We start from the raw sequence: 15,592 nt of genomic DNA, 5'->3' as shown, positions 1-15,592 counted from the left end.
CAGTGGCAGATGCGCTGCTGACAATTTTCAGCCGGGTGGGGTTCCCCAAGGAGGTCTTAACGGACCAGGGGTCCAACTTCATGTCGGCCCTGCTCCGGTCCTTATGGCAGAAATGTGGGGTCCAGCACAACTGGGCCTCAGCGTATCACCCCCAGTCCAACGGGCTGGTAGAAAGGTTCAACGGGACGCTGAAGATGATGCTAAAAACATTTATGAACCAGCATCCGCAAGATTGGGACAAGTACTTACCTCACCTGCTGTTTGCGTACAGGGAGGTACCCCAGGAATCTACTGGGTTTTCACCTTTCGAACTGTTGTATGGAAGGCAGGTGAGGGGGCCCCTAGACCTGATGAGGGACGAATGGGAGGGGAAGGCCGCTCCCGAGGGAGAGTCAGTGGTGGAGTATGTCCTGACCTTCCGGGAAAGACTGGCCGAGCTCATGGGCCTGGCCAGGGAGAATCTGGCCCGAGCCCAGAGGAGGCAGAAGGTCTGGTATGACCGCACAGCACGAGCCCGTACCTTCGCCACCGGGGATCAGGTGATGGTTCTTATCCCCGTGAGGAGAAACAAACTCCAGGCCGCCTGGGAAGGGCCCTTCAAGGTTATCAAGCAACTGAATGAGGTAAACTATGTGGTGGAGCTGTCAAACCGGGCACATCACCGTCGGGTGTACCATGTGAACATGATGAAACCATACTATGACAGGGGGAATGTGGTGTTGGCCGTGTGTGGACATTGGGAGGGGCAGGGAGATGACCCCTTAGTGGATCTATTCCCTGGGACAAAAGCTGGTTCCCCCCTGGAGGCGATTCCCCTCTCTGAGCAACTGACCCCGGGCCAGCACGCTGAGATCAGAGGGGTGCTGCATCTGTACCGACAGCTGTTTTCCAACCAGCCTGGACGCACTAATTTGACTGTCCACCGGGTGGAGACTGGGTCACATCCCCCTATAAGATGCTCCCCTTTTCGGGTCACTGGTAAAACTGCCCAGGATCTTGAAAGAGAGGTCAGGGACATGCTGGCTTTGGGGGTGATCCAGCCGTCTTCCAGCCCTTGGGCCTCGCCAGTGGTGCTAGTCCCCAAGAAGGATGGGTCAATCCGGTTCTGTGTGGACTATCGAAAGCTCAATGCCATCACCGTATCTGATGCCTACCCTATGCCCAGGCCTGACGAGCTCCTAGACAAGCTAGGAGGTGCTCGGTACCTCACCACTATGGATCTTACCAAAGGCTACTGGCAAGTGCCGCTGGACGCAGATGCCAGGCTGAAATCGGCCTTTATCACCCCTCTGGGGCTCTATGAGTTTCTGACCCTGCCCTTCGGCCTCAAGGGAGCACCAGCCACCTTCCAGCGCCTGGTGGATCAGCTACTGAGGGGGATGGAGAGTTTTGCCGTGGCGTATATTGACGACATCTGCATCTTCAGCCAGACCTGGGAGGACCACATGTCCCAGGTTAAACAAGTCCTAGACCGACTCCGAAAGGCTGGGTTAACAGTAAAGGCTGAGAAGTGCAAGGTGGGGATGGCCGAAGTATCTTACCTGGGCCATCGGGTGGGGAGCGGCTGCCTGAAGCCGGAACCAGCCAAGGTGGAGGTGATCAGAGACTGGCCTGCTCCCCAAACCAAAAAGCAGGTACAGGCCTTTATTGGGATGGCGGGGTACTATCGAAGGTTCGTGCCCCACTTTAGTGCCATAGCCGGCCCCATCACTGAACTATGCAAAAAGGGGAAGCCAGACAAGGTGATCTGGACTGAGCAGTGCCAGGAGGCTTTCCGGGCGCTGAAGGAGGCTCTGGTTAGTGGCCCAGTTCTGGCAAACCCAGATTTTGACAAACCCTTTATGGTGTTCACTGATGCCTCAGACACGGGACTGGGGGCAGTGTTAATGCAGGAGGATGAAAAGGGGGAGAGACACCCCATCGTGTACCTGAGTAAGAAGCTGCTACCCCGGGAACAAAGCTACGCAGCCATCGAGAAGGAATGCCTGGCCATGGTGTGGGCCCTTAAGAAACTAGAGCCATATCTCTTTGGGCGACACTTCACCGTGTACACCGACCACTCTCCCCTGACCTGGCTGCACCAGATGAAAGGAGCCAACGCCAAGCTCCTGAGGTGGAGCCTGCTCCTGCAGGACTATGACATGGACGTGGTCCATGTGAAAGGAAGTGCCAACCTGACGGCGGATGCGTTGTCCCGGAGAGGGGGCCCTGAACTTCCCCAGGTCACTGGGCAGAGTGACCCCGCTCAGTTCAGTCTCGAAGGGGGGAGAGATGTGATGCAGTAGGGACTGTCTGTGTGGGGAGTGGGAGAGCAGGGGAGGACTTTAGGAGATGGACGATGCCAGAGCCTGTAACCTGTGAGCAGGGGAGGACTTTAGGAGATGGACGATGCCAGAGCCTGTAACCTGAGCTAGGTAAGGGAGGGGAAAGGTCAAACACCTTTGCCCGGGAAGGGGACAAAGGAAGGGAGCGGCAGGAGGGAAGCAGTTGGAGTTTGGGCTTGGGGCTGTGTGGGTGGAATTCAGGGTATCCTAGCTAGGATCCAAGCACCCTGAAAGCCCAGAAGGACTCGGTGGAGGGGTCCTGACTGTGCCTGCAAGCTCTGCTGTAACCGGTGTTCCTGTTGTCCAATAAACCTTCTGTTTTACTGGCTGGCTAAGAGTCACTGTGGGTCCCAGGAAGAGGGGTGCAGGGCCGGACTCCCCCACACTCCGTGACAAGGAGTCCATAGAGTCCAAGCCCAGAAGGGACATTTAGATCATCGTCTGACCTCCTGCTTAACCCAGGCCACAGAATTTCACCCAGTCAGCCCTGGCTTGAGCCCTGTAATGTGACTGAAGTAACTCTTCCAGCCTGCAACAGGCAACTAGCCTCCCCCCCAGAAAAACAGAAACCTGATGTTCTGATCCCAAGCATGGGAGGAGCTTTTCTTTACAGAACACTGTCCCCAGGCACAGTGGCAGGCTTCTAAACCTTCCCTTGCTACCGTGGGAGACAACAGTCTATGTTCTGTCCAGCTAGCACCAGCATGTCCCTCCCATTCACGAGGTGGTGAGAGGGGAGCAATCCTTAAAGGGGTCAAGGTTTTCTGCTGGCCCAGATCCAGACATACACACGCTCGCTTGTTCTCTCAGGCTGCGGCGGGGCACTGGGAGTTCTTACAGCTTTCTCTGCTAGATTAAAAGAGCCCTTAGTAGCTCCTCTCTTCTCTGTGAAGGTGTTTATATGCCCTGATTGTCCCCTCTCGTTCTTTTTGATAAACTAAACAGATTGTGCTCTTTCAGTCTCTCATCACGCCTCAAATCATTTTTAATGGCTCTTCTTGGCACTTTTCAACCTCCCTTTAAAATGTGGCCACCAGCCCTGGATGCAGAATTGCCAGCTCAGCTTGCCGAACGGACATAGTATCTTCCCCCTAAAGGGGGTTTACAGTCTTTCCACTCTGCACATGTTGAGCATTATCACCATTTTAGATTTTGTTTAGGTAAATTAGCCCAAGTGCCCTGGAATTCCTTCAGGGCTGAATTTGGCCCACACTGCCACTCTGGTTCTTTTAATCATTCCTCCCAGGTCACTCCCCATAAGCCCTGTGATTGTTTCTGTCAAACATCTGCCTCTTACAGGAAAATGAGTCTTTCCATTGATGAGTGCTGCACGAAGTACTTCAGTACAAGCATGAACAGCCCATTCAGGCAGTCAAACCGGGTCTGAACAACTCCACAGCCACTGTCACAGTGGGTGTTACTGATTGACAGTCGTGCTCCTTCAGCCGGCCACCGCACCTCTGGAGTTGAGGGAAGGGGCTTTAATTTTAAATGACTGAGCCCACACATTGTTTTCCTAACTCAATTCTGAGCCATGTAGAACGTTTTTAAATCTCTTTTGGCTATTGCTGTACTCCAAGCAAGGTGACCTCAGCAGCAGCTGTACTCGCACAGTAGGAGCAAATGGCTAGTAACATGTTTTAAAATCTGAACACTGGATGAGCTTCCAGCAGTGACCTGAGTTACTCCACTTGCCTTAGAACTGAAGAGTGTATCAGCTTCATACATTTCACAAATACAGCCCCCCCTGCTGCTCTGGAAAAGACCGTGAGAGACAACCACTAAGCAGGTGCATGATTGAGGGGTTATGCTACAGGTGTGACCCATGAAACACATGCCAAAAATGCAAGCGCTGGAGTATAATTTGCTTAGAAACTGTTGTAATGTTTTGGCTTGAGTTCTTACCTAGTCCTAGCTCAGAATGATTCAGTTACGGGGAGTGGAATCCTCACTTTGCTTATCTATGCTAGAAATACAAGTACTTTAATGTGTTAGTTTCCTAGGTCCAGAATCCATGTGCACTGGGTCGTCTGAAGTGTGAGCGGCCTGGGAAGAGAACTCACCGTCCATGTACATTTAACCGGGCAGGGTTAATTAATGATCTGAAGTTAGTATGGCAACACGTGAAACCAGCTCCATTTGTTGCCCGTCCCTCTGTTTTCACTACTTTATGAAGGACACCCACCCACCCACATATGGTGCAGTCCCCGAGTGCCTTTAGCCACCCATCTATAGCCACTGCACTGCACCCTGCGTACTGAAAGGATTTCTGCTACACTCGCCCCCATCAATTGCTGCAGTGTGCCAGCTGCCTGTGCGCCTGCCGCATGTGAGCCCACTGGATTCCTTATTTCAGAATAACCACGTTAGTGGCACAGGCCTCGCTGATGGCAGCAGCAGGGCAATAACTGACCAGGTGTTTTGTGAGCCATTTGTTTATTTCACTGAGTGCAGCTGTAACTATGTGGACTCGAGCACAATTGTACTGGCATGTTACACAAACCTTTTCACCGTGCTGCATTTTCAACCCTCGCTACTAAAAGTGCACTAACCTCGTTATAAAACTAACTCAAAAATCTATCTAGAGAGAAACACAAAAGTTGAGAAGTTCCTGTTCTCCACAGGCCAGTTTACAAAGCAAATGTCACTCCACTCCTCTTCTGAGAGGAACTTTTCTCCCGTGACAGGTGAGGGTTAAGGCTCTCGCTCTCATCCGTATCCTGAGGCAGAGTCTCTGATTTACTTTCCTCGATCTCGACAAAAGTTTCTTGAGTTGGACTTTGCCCCAGCTCTGGGATAGTCACACTCTCCTTGCAAATCGCCTTACTGGAAGTTGCCAAAGCAGCCTTGTACTTCTGGTGGAATTCCTTCATCAACCCCAGAGCCTCCTGATACGCCTTCCGGTTGGATTTCTTCTTTCGCAGAACAGACACTGGGGAAGAGCAGAAGCATGAGCTCACTGTTCCCCTGGAACTGGTCTTTTAAAATCTCATGGTGACTTTGATCTTTACTGCTTCCCTCTCATCTCTGATACAGAAAACACTGTTGGGTCTGATCCTAGGCTCAGAACTCAGCCGCAGCTCCTACTGTAGGCAACAGGGACTGCACGGATTGGGCCCATACAGTAAAACTGGTTTAGTCCATAGCTAGGGGATTGGTCCTGCTTTGAGCAGGGTGTTGGAGTAGACGATCTCCTGAGGTCCCTTCCAACCCTGATATTCTATGATTCTGTAGCTGGACACCAGCTACCTTGTTTGGAGAACTCACTCACTAACTACTTCCAGACGGGACTGCTTCGTCACGCGTTAGGTTTTGATGCGTCGGAAGCACAAACAACCTGTAGAGTTTGGGATGAAAGGTTCTGCTCTGGAGCTAGAGAATGGCCGAGGTATTGGACTGGGCCCCTGGCATTCCTGAGTTCAAATCCCAACTTGTCTGGCCTTGGACAAGTCACTTCCCTTTGCCTCTGTTCCCCTCCTCTGTCCTGCCGAACAGGAGTGTGGTGCAGGTCAGTTACAGGGCTTGATGCTGTGACCCCTGTTCTAAGGATTATTCTATTATAGAACCTGAAAAAATGGACTTTAGAATGGAAATTTTAACACGGTGCCTCTGCCTGGCTTGTGGCATTTAACCTACAGCGGGAAGTGCTCGGCTGGTCCGGAAGCTACACTCTGCTCACTACCAGCTTTTGTACTTTTCCACTTTGGGAAGCCATTTTCCACTTAGTTTAAGGAAACAGAGGGCAGCAGGGCCCAGTTCATGATTAGTTCCTGGTTCACATCAAGGAGGACCGTGCACACCCTGGCTGTCGTGGGTCTGATTCTATAACATGCTGAGTGCTGTCAGCTTCTACAGGCTCTCAGCACCTCCTAGAGAGATGGGGAAACTGAGGCACAGATAAGGGACATTTCCAGGGTCACCCATAAGTCACTCAAAAAATCAGGGGTGGAACACAGGTAACTTGACTTCCAAATCCAGTGCCCTTAGTCATTTAATTTCAAATACATCACTATGCAGATGTTTCCAACCTCTGCACAGGTCTGTCCGATCACAATCTTTGCATGCAAGTGAGCAGAAATGTAGGGGGGAAATACCTAGGGGAACTTCTCTGATGTTCATGTTGCCTCTCATGGCTAGGAGGATGTCTTCCAGCACCTCGGCTTTAGTCTTTCGAGAGGGAGGGCCTGGTGGCTTCCCCATCTACAAGAAAAGCAGACAATGACGAGCAGGTGTGATGGTCCATGTCCACTGTCCTCCCCTGCTCTGCAATGTTCGGCAAGCTGCACTTTCACTGGAAACATGGCCTATCCGCTTTAAGTGCTCAACTCAGTATGAGCAAAGCCGGTCACAGACATGTCTCAGACGTGCCAATCTACGTGAGGTCCATGTTTCTCAGCTGCCCTTTGTACCTAAAATGCTGCGTGATGTGCAATTACAGAGTAGCGTGGTTCTTACATCATTCTACTGCAGTGTAAGAATGTATTCTGTAGCATCTTCCCATCCTGGTGGGCTACTGTCAACATTTTGGAGATGGACAGTTCCTCAATAAACCACAGACCAATGGTGGGCAACCTTTTTGGGCAACTGTGCCCAGGTACCAGATTAAGTGGGGGTGAGCCCATGCCAAGAAGTTCCCATTCAAACTGCACGCAACACGCCACACGTAAGCTTGGAATGATTTTGTAATGGCAAGGTGGGGGGCTGGAGCATGCCATGGTCCCTGGTGGAGAAAGAGTCCACCCAATGGAACGAAAGGCAAGGATGGGCAATAGGCTGGGGCCCTGAACAAAAACTCTTCATTCAGGAATAAGGGGAGCTTATTGTACCAGACTCCAAAGCCTATCATGCGACATATCGGGAGATGGGAACCACTCCCTTAGACTAGAAGGTATCTGATAGCACTGGGCCAAAACTTTGGAGCCTGCCATGAAGAGAAGTGAAGGATTTAACAAGAGATGGCTCAGGAATACAAAATTCTGACCCAGATCTGACTGGGGGGACATTCAAATCTCGGGCTTCCGTTCGAATCCATTACCAAGTTCTGAGCCCAGTTTGGCAGGAGTTGGATCCAAAGTTCTGGCTTGGACCCAATTCCAGATATAGACAGAGAACAAAAATAACGGTTCTGCCATCAAACCCTAAGTGTTTTACCTTCTTTCTTCTGGGCACATACGGCTTTTGCACACTGTCGAGCCTTGCCTTCGAGTCACGATACACCAGGGGCTGTTTCAGAGCACGCCTCAGCGCCTGGACATTTTGCTGCATTCCTAAGAACAAAGGGAAATAGGTGTGTCTGAGGAAACCCCCTGCTGCGGCTGACTATTATAGTAACACTTAGCACTTACCGACCTCTTCAAAGAGCCTTCCGGTATTAATCAGATAAGAAATCATCTTTAGCTGCTTTCATCACACTGCCATTAACCAATGGATCTACAAGCTATGTACCCGAGACACTGTAGGACTATATACACCTCAGTCACCACTAAAAGACACTCCATTCTGGAGTACGACTCGGCCCTATTTAAAATCCACACTATACACCAGGTTCAACACAGGCTAGAGAGTGACTGTTCACAAGGGTAACGTTCCCAAGGGCAAGTTGGATCTCAGCTTTGGCTAGCCAATGAGAAAATGGCATTGCTCCCATTGCTTTTCAGCCTGAAGTGCGGTACGGGGTCAAAGCAGCCACTGGAGACCTGGCTGGGCTGAGAATACAGACAATTTCTTCTGCTGGTCACTGGCACATAACAAACAAAAACTGATACAGGAGCTTCAGCTCGGACATGCCAGTCAGACACCCAGCTCAGGGTGCAGTTGGCAATGAAAAAAAATACGTCACTTGCATGGATCAGAATCGCCGTCAGCCCAGCCTGGGAGAGAACAGGATTTTTCACAAGAAGTGGAGAATACCATAGCCAGCTGGAAGAGCAGAGGAACCTGGGGAGCAGGAATTTACCCAGGATACCAAGCCTAATGCCTCTCTGCTTAGAGAACGGATCATGGGTTCTTCACTGGCTCCACATGGCCAGGGTCTCGGACTGAGGTATGAGATCCTGCAGCAGCACAGGGCCCTCGCTCCTGCTGACTCTGCCAGTGCTGGCCGCTGTTTTTTCATACGTGGGTGGCTCCGAAGCTGGCAGATTGAATTGTACCAAACTAGCCAAAGGAAACGGCCTTTCAGAGCAAAAATATGCACAAGATTCCGGGCCAAAGGATGATCTGGTTCACTCCACCTACCCAGAATGCACTCCTGCTTCAGGGCCAGCCTCTTAGGGCTGAGAGGGACTTATGTGACCCAAAGACCATGTGCTGGCCCCATGCCTGGGGTGAACGTTACCCTTAGTGTGGAAAGCTCCAGAGGCACCAGTTTAAGACCAACATTGCTCAGGGGCACAGAGAGGCACTTTAGGAACATGGTCCTTTCCACTGACTCACCAGATTCCCAGTTACGCCTGCTAACCTAAAGTTCAAAAGCAGGTTCAGATTCAGAGGTTTCAAGGTCAGAAGGGATGTTTCCAATCAGCGCATCTGACCTGCAGAACAAGCATTTCTGAGCAAGAGAAATCAGCTTTCCCGACTTACCCACTGGCTCAATGAACTCGGGGTCAGTTTTCACACGGAGCAGTTCTTCATAGCCCTTATATTTCGTGGGAATATACGTGCAGCTGCCCGATGTCCTGGACTTGTGTTTCCTCTTCCCTTGTCTTTCTTCCAGTTCATGTCTCCAAACAGAGCTGGGGATGTCATCCGCATCATCCAGCTTCAGACATCCAGGGGAAAGGATTTACAACAAGCGCTTTTCATTGCAAAGCAAGTCACGCAAAACCTGCCTTTACCCCACCCAAACTCTAGATCGGATGCAGATCTCTCAGAGCCGAATTCTACCAGCTACATCAAGTGCAACTCCATAGCCCCTTGGGGCTACTCGGGCTCAAGTGAGGGTAGAAATTGACTCTAAACATCCAAATTTGATGACTGATATTTCCTAATTGAATGCACTGTAATAATAATATTTCATAATTAAAGTATAGCAACTAATAACATAACACTCTCCAAGCGTTAATTTACCTGCCACGCTCCTGGAGAAGCCTGTATTATCCCTGCTAATGGGGGATTTTTCAGACAAGGCTAAGACCTACTTAGTTCTTCTTACCACAATCCAACCTTAAGGTTAAACAGCAGGTAGTAACGACATCTGAGCTCATCTCAGCCCTGTCTACGTGATTGTTTCCATCACTGGGCATTACAGAGCAGAAAAATCCTAGTGCAGACCAGGCCGAAGACCAATAGGGAGTTTGCTCATTGTCACATAGAGTCTGACTAGAAATGCTGGGAACAGAAGTTAGCAGCGCTGGTGCTTGGCACCCTGCTCTCACCACTAGACCACACTCCCTCTCGGAATACTCAGCTTTAACCACGTTTACTCGCATACACAATGTGAGGGCTATATTTTGGGGAAAGGGTGTCTGGAAAGCTGCGCTCGTCACTTCTGAAAGGGAATTTGGTGCCATGAAAGGTACCAGCCTGAGCGCTCAGCAGGCTGAAGTCTATCCTAGGCCTGGTGCGAAATAGGAAGTAGCCTACAGAGATTGGAAGCTCTGTGGTTGGGGACGGTTTTGTATGTGTGTATACAGTGCCCAGCACAATTAGGGCCTGTAGGTGTTACTGCAATCCAACTAACTAATGAGAACTTCACCACTCTGCCCAGCCAATGGACCTCAGTCCAGATCTGGGCCAACACCGCGAGAGGAGAGGTGGGAATTCAGTTTCCATGCACAAGTAGTCCCTTGAGTGTGGTCTCTGCTGAGACTTCTAATAAGGGAATCAATTGGTGCCAATGTGATGTGGTCACTTTCCCCGTGGGAAGAGAAAAGCAACAACCAACTTTTTTCACACACATCAGCAAAGAGACATTAGACATTAATGATTTTTGATGACATGGGCTGGAATTGAACCAGTAACTGCAGCGGCGAGGTTCTATATTCCGTTACCAAGCACCTAACCATCTAGTCCACCTGCAACCATGGTACCTTTATAAATGCAATCACGACCGGGAATGTAGAAAACTGATTTTTGGTTTCCACTAACACCCCAGCCATGCATGTAGTTGTACTTTGTTCCTGCTGGGTTTTCTATTTCCAGCTGGCTTGTCAATGGAGAATTATGAATAATAACCTTCAGTTACATGCATGCCATGCTTTCTTCTTTTAGAAAACAAAGGTCATTTCTACCGTCTGAGCATGTCTGGACGAGCCTTTGGTTCTCGAATGCCAGATACTTTACTCACAAATTCACAAGTGAGGCTGGCTTAATACTAGGCAGACACACAGTACACGCTCACACACCTGAGTCAGAAAGAAGAATTCAATGTCATCTTCAGCGCTGGCAGGACCAAGCTTGGAATCATATTTCTCTTTCTCCAGCACCTCCCTGTGGCTACCAAGCATTTTGGTGTCATCATAAGGCTCCTGGTGCTGCTGTGCTGACGATGGTCTGATCGGCGGAAGAGGATCAGACAGGCTCAACCCATGTGATCCTTCCTCAGACTCCTCTAGTTTACCCCCCTCTGTATCCAACCAGAGTTTCCAAAAGGAGGACTCAAGAGGAGCTTCTAGCATCAGCGGCTGCTTTGGAACCTTTGGGACATGTGATGTTACCTGGAAGAGAAGTAAAGGCTGATCCTCCAGAGCTCTCTGAGCCCTGACAAATACTGAGCCCCCTATAGGACTTCTGACCCATTCTGGAAGGGGCGGTGGCATTACTAAATAAAGTGTGTGTAGGCAGGGCCTGAATGCAGACAGCCAACATCGGCATCAGGGTATGACTCATAGACTTTAAGGCCAGAAAGGACCATTGTAATCATCTAGTCTGACCTCCCGCACATCGCAGGCCACAGAACCTCATCCACCCACCCACCCCTGCAATAGACCCCTAACCTCTGGCTATGTCACTGAAGTCCTCAGATCATGATTTAAAGACTTCAAGTTACTGAGAATCCACCCATTTATACTAGTTCAAACCTGCAAGTGACCCCTGCCCCATGCTGCAGAAGAAGGCGAAAACATCCCAGGGTCTCTGCCAATCTGTCCTGGGGGAAAATTCCTTCCTGACTTCAAATAGGGCAAATCAGTTAGACCCTGAGCATGTGGGAAGGATCCACCACGAAGACACCTGGGAAGGAATTTTTGTAGTAACTCAGAGGCCTCCACATCTAGGGCCTCTCTCATCTCCAGCTGTTGGGGATTTCTGCTACTGGTAGTCACTGATCGGCCACACGCTACTGCAGGCAGTCCCATCATACCACCCCTTCCATAAACTGATCAAGCTCAGTCTTGAAGCCAGTTAGGTTTTTTGCCCCCACTGCTTCCCTTGGAAAGTTGTTCCCGAACTTCACCTCCTCTGATGGTTAGAAACCTCTGCCTAATTTCAAGCCTAAACTTCTTGATGGCCAGTTTCTAGCCATTGGTTCTTGTGTCCACATTGTGGCTTAACATAAATAACTCCTCTCCCTCCTTGGTATTTATCCCTCTGATGTATTTATAGAGAGAGATCATCTCTCTCCTCAGCGTTCTCTTGGTCATGTTAAACAAGTCAAGTTCCGTAACTCTCCTCTCATAGGGTAGGTTTTCCATTCCTCAGATCATCCAAGGAGCCCTTCTCTGCACCTCGATCCATTTTTAAGCTGGTTATAATAGTTTAGCCCCATTTCTAAAGGCGAGAGCAATCCATGTTATATGTTCACTCAGCCACAACAGAATTTAACTGCCATTATCACCGGAATGTTTTTATTCTACAGTTTCCAGGCCAGGTTGTGAGAGCTGAGAGTTAGGAACGTGCTAGGCTCTGCCAGGGTCTGGGAAGCAAATTGTCTTCAGTCAACTCCCTGGCGATGCACTTGCTGGACAGCACAAATGTCGGGGTGAAGTAGCCCTTGCCGGACATCCAGGGGAAGTTTATTCATTATTGCAAGAAATGCAGGCAGCAGTAAATCATGCCTGATGCATCCTTAACTCCTGGAAGTCCCCCACCTGCTACTGAGCAGCCATAAGATGACTTTGCCAACGGCAGTTCAGACCCTGCTGGAGCCACAGAGCAGGAATCACTGGGAGAAAGTCTGTGGCCTGCATTACACACAAGGTGAAACTATGTGATCATGAGGGTCCCTACTGGCTTTAAAATCTATGAAGCATGTGCCAGGAGGAAAGAGAGGGCAGCAGTCATTCATGCAGACCAGCTCCTGCCTCCATATATCAGGGGGTGCCCATCTCTACGGATCTCCTGGATCCATGGGACGGAGACATCTGTGCTCCTCTGAAGCCCTCTCACTTGAGGGTCGGGTCCCACATGCTCTGCAGGGTTCATTACATGGAGGGGCCCCATGTAATTATATTGAAAGTCACATTACCCAGTTGCACTGCTTAACAGAGATGGGATTCCGCACCTGCTTAAAATTAAGCATGTGCTTTAGTGCTCTGTTAAACTGGGGCCATGATACGGATTGTATGATATTTAGACGGTAAACTCTTTGGGTTGTAAAATCACCAGGGCTAGGAGCCTGTCATATTTCTCTGTGCCTACTGATATCAATATCTTGACTAGTATCAGAGGGGTAGCCGTGTTAGTCTGGATCTGTAAAAGCAGAAAAGAATCCTGTGGCACTTTATAGACTAACAGACGTTTTGGAGCATGAGCTTTCGTGGGTGAATACCCACTTCCTCAGATGACATGCATCTGAGGAAGTGGCTATTCACCCACGAAAGCTCATGCTCCAAAACGTCTGTTAGTCTATAAGGTGCCACAGGATTCTTTGCTGCAATATCTTGACTGTATTTGGTATGAACGAACAGCTAGTGTGTAGCTTCACGCTGTCACATTAGTGGTTGGTGGGTGAGGATTGTCCTTCGTGCCACCACCCAGAACAACATACAGTTCCAGCTTTCTCCACAAGAGAAGCACCATTCCATCAGTACTGCAACTTTTTGCTGCAGTGTTTGGTTTGGGCTGATGTGAACTCCTACGCTGTTAAGAGTTGGAGGTGGCTCAGACGTGCCACGGGGAGGCCACAATAATTGGACCATTCTTCGGGTCCGTGTTCTCTGAATAGGTAACAGGACTAGCGCTAATGGTTTGCGCCCTGAAGATTGTCTAGTGATTAGAAATGCCAGGTCAGCCAGGTGCTATTGAGCAAGGAGCGGTCAGAATCATGCAAGCCAGTGAGAGTTTAGCACTGACTTCCCTGGGACCAAGGCTGTGTTTACCACACTGATCCATTCATACCTTCCTATTGGCCTTGACTGGAATAAAGATGTGCGGTTTCTCCAGTTTTGAAATCTTTCTTCTCATTAGCTTAATCCCCAGTCTGTGCTGAAGGAAACTGGTTAGCAAAGGTGGATCACCTGCCAAACAAGGGGACTGCGTTAAAATCAGCTGTATCTGTCCTGGCACTCTGGCAGCAGAAAGCAAGTTCCACGACAAGGCTCTCCGGGCTAGCAGGGGCTGGACTGACTCACGCAGTGGGACAATGAGCCAGCACCTCCTCTGGCTTCCAGCGGTTGCCACTGGATTGAAGTTTTAATCTGTAAAAGCATCGGGGCAGATCCTCCGCTGGTGTAAATCGGCATAGCGCCCTGAGCCACGACAAGACGCAGCAGCTGGGGATGGATCTGTCCCAGTCCTCACTGTGCTATCAGCAAGAAGCAGCCGATTGGTCACTGCAGTGGGACTTAGGAGACTGGAGCTCTAATCATAGTAACCTAAAGGAGTTCGGTTTCCAACTCCCAGCAATTCAGTGGAGTTGTGCACCTAACTCCCTTAAGCTCCAGCTCCGCACGCCGTAGATTTGGCAGGGCTTGTTCCCCCCGGGGTGGTGTGTGGGCATAGGCTAGGCCTTGCCTTCTCCCCGCAGCCTTTGGAGAAGCTTAAAGCTACAGAAGCAGTGTCCAGGAGAGCACAAGGGCTGTAACAGGCTAGTCTTTGTGGGCAATGGTGCATCCTGTCAACCTTTCCCAAGAGACAAGTCCCTGACCCAGGACACTGGAAACCTGCATATCGCCCTGGTGACGTCACAGAGACTAAGGCCAGCGGGATTTCTCCCTGAGCTGAGCAGGCAGCCGGCAGTTTAAAGTAACAGCAGCTCTAACACCTCGACGCCTGTGTCCGTGCCAGCTGTCAAAACAATGGGTGCTGGAGCAGCTAAACCAAGGTGATGCGTGGAAACAGCCCCTTTTCCACATGAGCAGCACCGGGGAGCAATGGATTGATCCTGCACCTCCAGGGAGTTTTGTTACTGACTCCCAGGGAGCAGGAGCAAGCCCTGCGGGTCTCCCTTCTTCTTAAAGGGCCAGACCCCTCAGGGATCCTGGCTGGTCCCGTACCGCTCCTGAGGATGGTCAGGGGGTTGCTATGGAATGTCAGCTCCGCCAGAGAGGGAAAGAGAGCCACGGCTAGCAGGTCCTCCTCATTTTTGATCTGCAAGATAAAATACAAAGCCATAATACTCCCTGCTCATGTGCGCTGAGGCACCCTCTTTGATTCCAATTTTACTGTCATCATAAAGGTCTGAATCCCTGAGGCAGCAGTTTGGGGACAGAGAGGACTGTGCTGTCTAGTGGGTAGAGCACTGTGCTGGGACTGAGGAGCCCCTGGGTTCTATTCCCAGCTCTGGCACTGCGTGACCTTAGGAAAGTCACTTCACAGCCCTGTGCCTCAGTTTCCCCATCTACAAAATGGGGATGATGATCTGGCTCTCCTTTGTAAAGGGCTTAGAGATCTATGGATGAAAAAATGCTCTCTGAGGGGCAAAGCTTGTGTACTGCACAGCCAGTATTCTTCCCGAGTAAACACGGACGGCAGGGCTGGGGTGCAACCACCCTCATCTCTCACAGTCCAGCAGCTCGGATCAGCCTGGAACAGTGCATGCTGGGAAGTGTAGTCTCAATGAGCCTCATCTCCATAGCAAAGAGGAGGGTGTATCTGCAATCATAATTGATAAGATGAACAACAATTCCATTTACATCAGGCTTTCCCCAGGCAGATTCCCCGTGAGCATCTGCCATGCTGCAGTCTGACCAGGAAGATCCAGCACTCAAGTAGCAGCCAGGTGAGAGAGAGGGCCAGACTGGATCACTCTACCACCCTTAGGGCCGTAGTATCTTAGTACTACTCTGCTACTACAGCCGATTGTGCGTGGGGGTGTAAGGAGAAGGGGACGGTACCCTTCACTGCACCAGGCACTGGCACAATCCAAGCACTGAGACCACCAGCAAGGC

At 50.3% G+C, this 15,592-nt stretch overlaps 1 protein-coding gene across 3 annotated transcripts in view; it reads right to left on the bottom strand.

The window, feature by feature from the left end:
• Positions 1 to 3,113: 3,113 nt before the first annotated feature.
• Positions 3,114 to 15,592, bottom strand: part of XRRA1 (X-ray radiation resistance associated 1) — a 55,655-nt gene continuing 43,176 nt past the window's right edge. For all 3 annotated transcript variants that reach the window (XM_050930355.1, XM_050930374.1, XM_050930363.1), the window contains 7 exons: positions 14,699 to 14,792; positions 13,602 to 13,720; positions 10,670 to 10,981; positions 8,907 to 9,084; positions 7,476 to 7,591; positions 6,419 to 6,524; positions 3,114 to 5,256 (listed from right to left, as the gene is read on the bottom strand). In XM_050930355.1, the coding sequence (XP_050786312.1) occupies positions 4,955 to 5,256; positions 6,419 to 6,524; positions 7,476 to 7,591; positions 8,907 to 9,084; positions 10,670 to 10,981; positions 13,602 to 13,720; positions 14,699 to 14,792 (1,227 nt within the window). In that variant the 3' untranslated portion in view covers positions 3,114 to 4,954. The remainder of the gene's footprint in view (positions 5,257 to 6,418; positions 6,525 to 7,475; positions 7,592 to 8,906; positions 9,085 to 10,669; positions 10,982 to 13,601; positions 13,721 to 14,698; positions 14,793 to 15,592) is intronic.

Source organism: Gopherus flavomarginatus, chromosome 1, assembly GCF_025201925.1.
Source record: "Gopherus flavomarginatus isolate rGopFla2 chromosome 1, rGopFla2.mat.asm, whole genome shotgun sequence".
NCBI lineage: Eukaryota > Metazoa > Chordata > Testudines > Testudinidae > Gopherus > Gopherus flavomarginatus.
The sequence above is the reverse complement of the archived record's forward strand: the minus strand, read 5'-3'. Positions and strand labels throughout refer to the sequence as shown.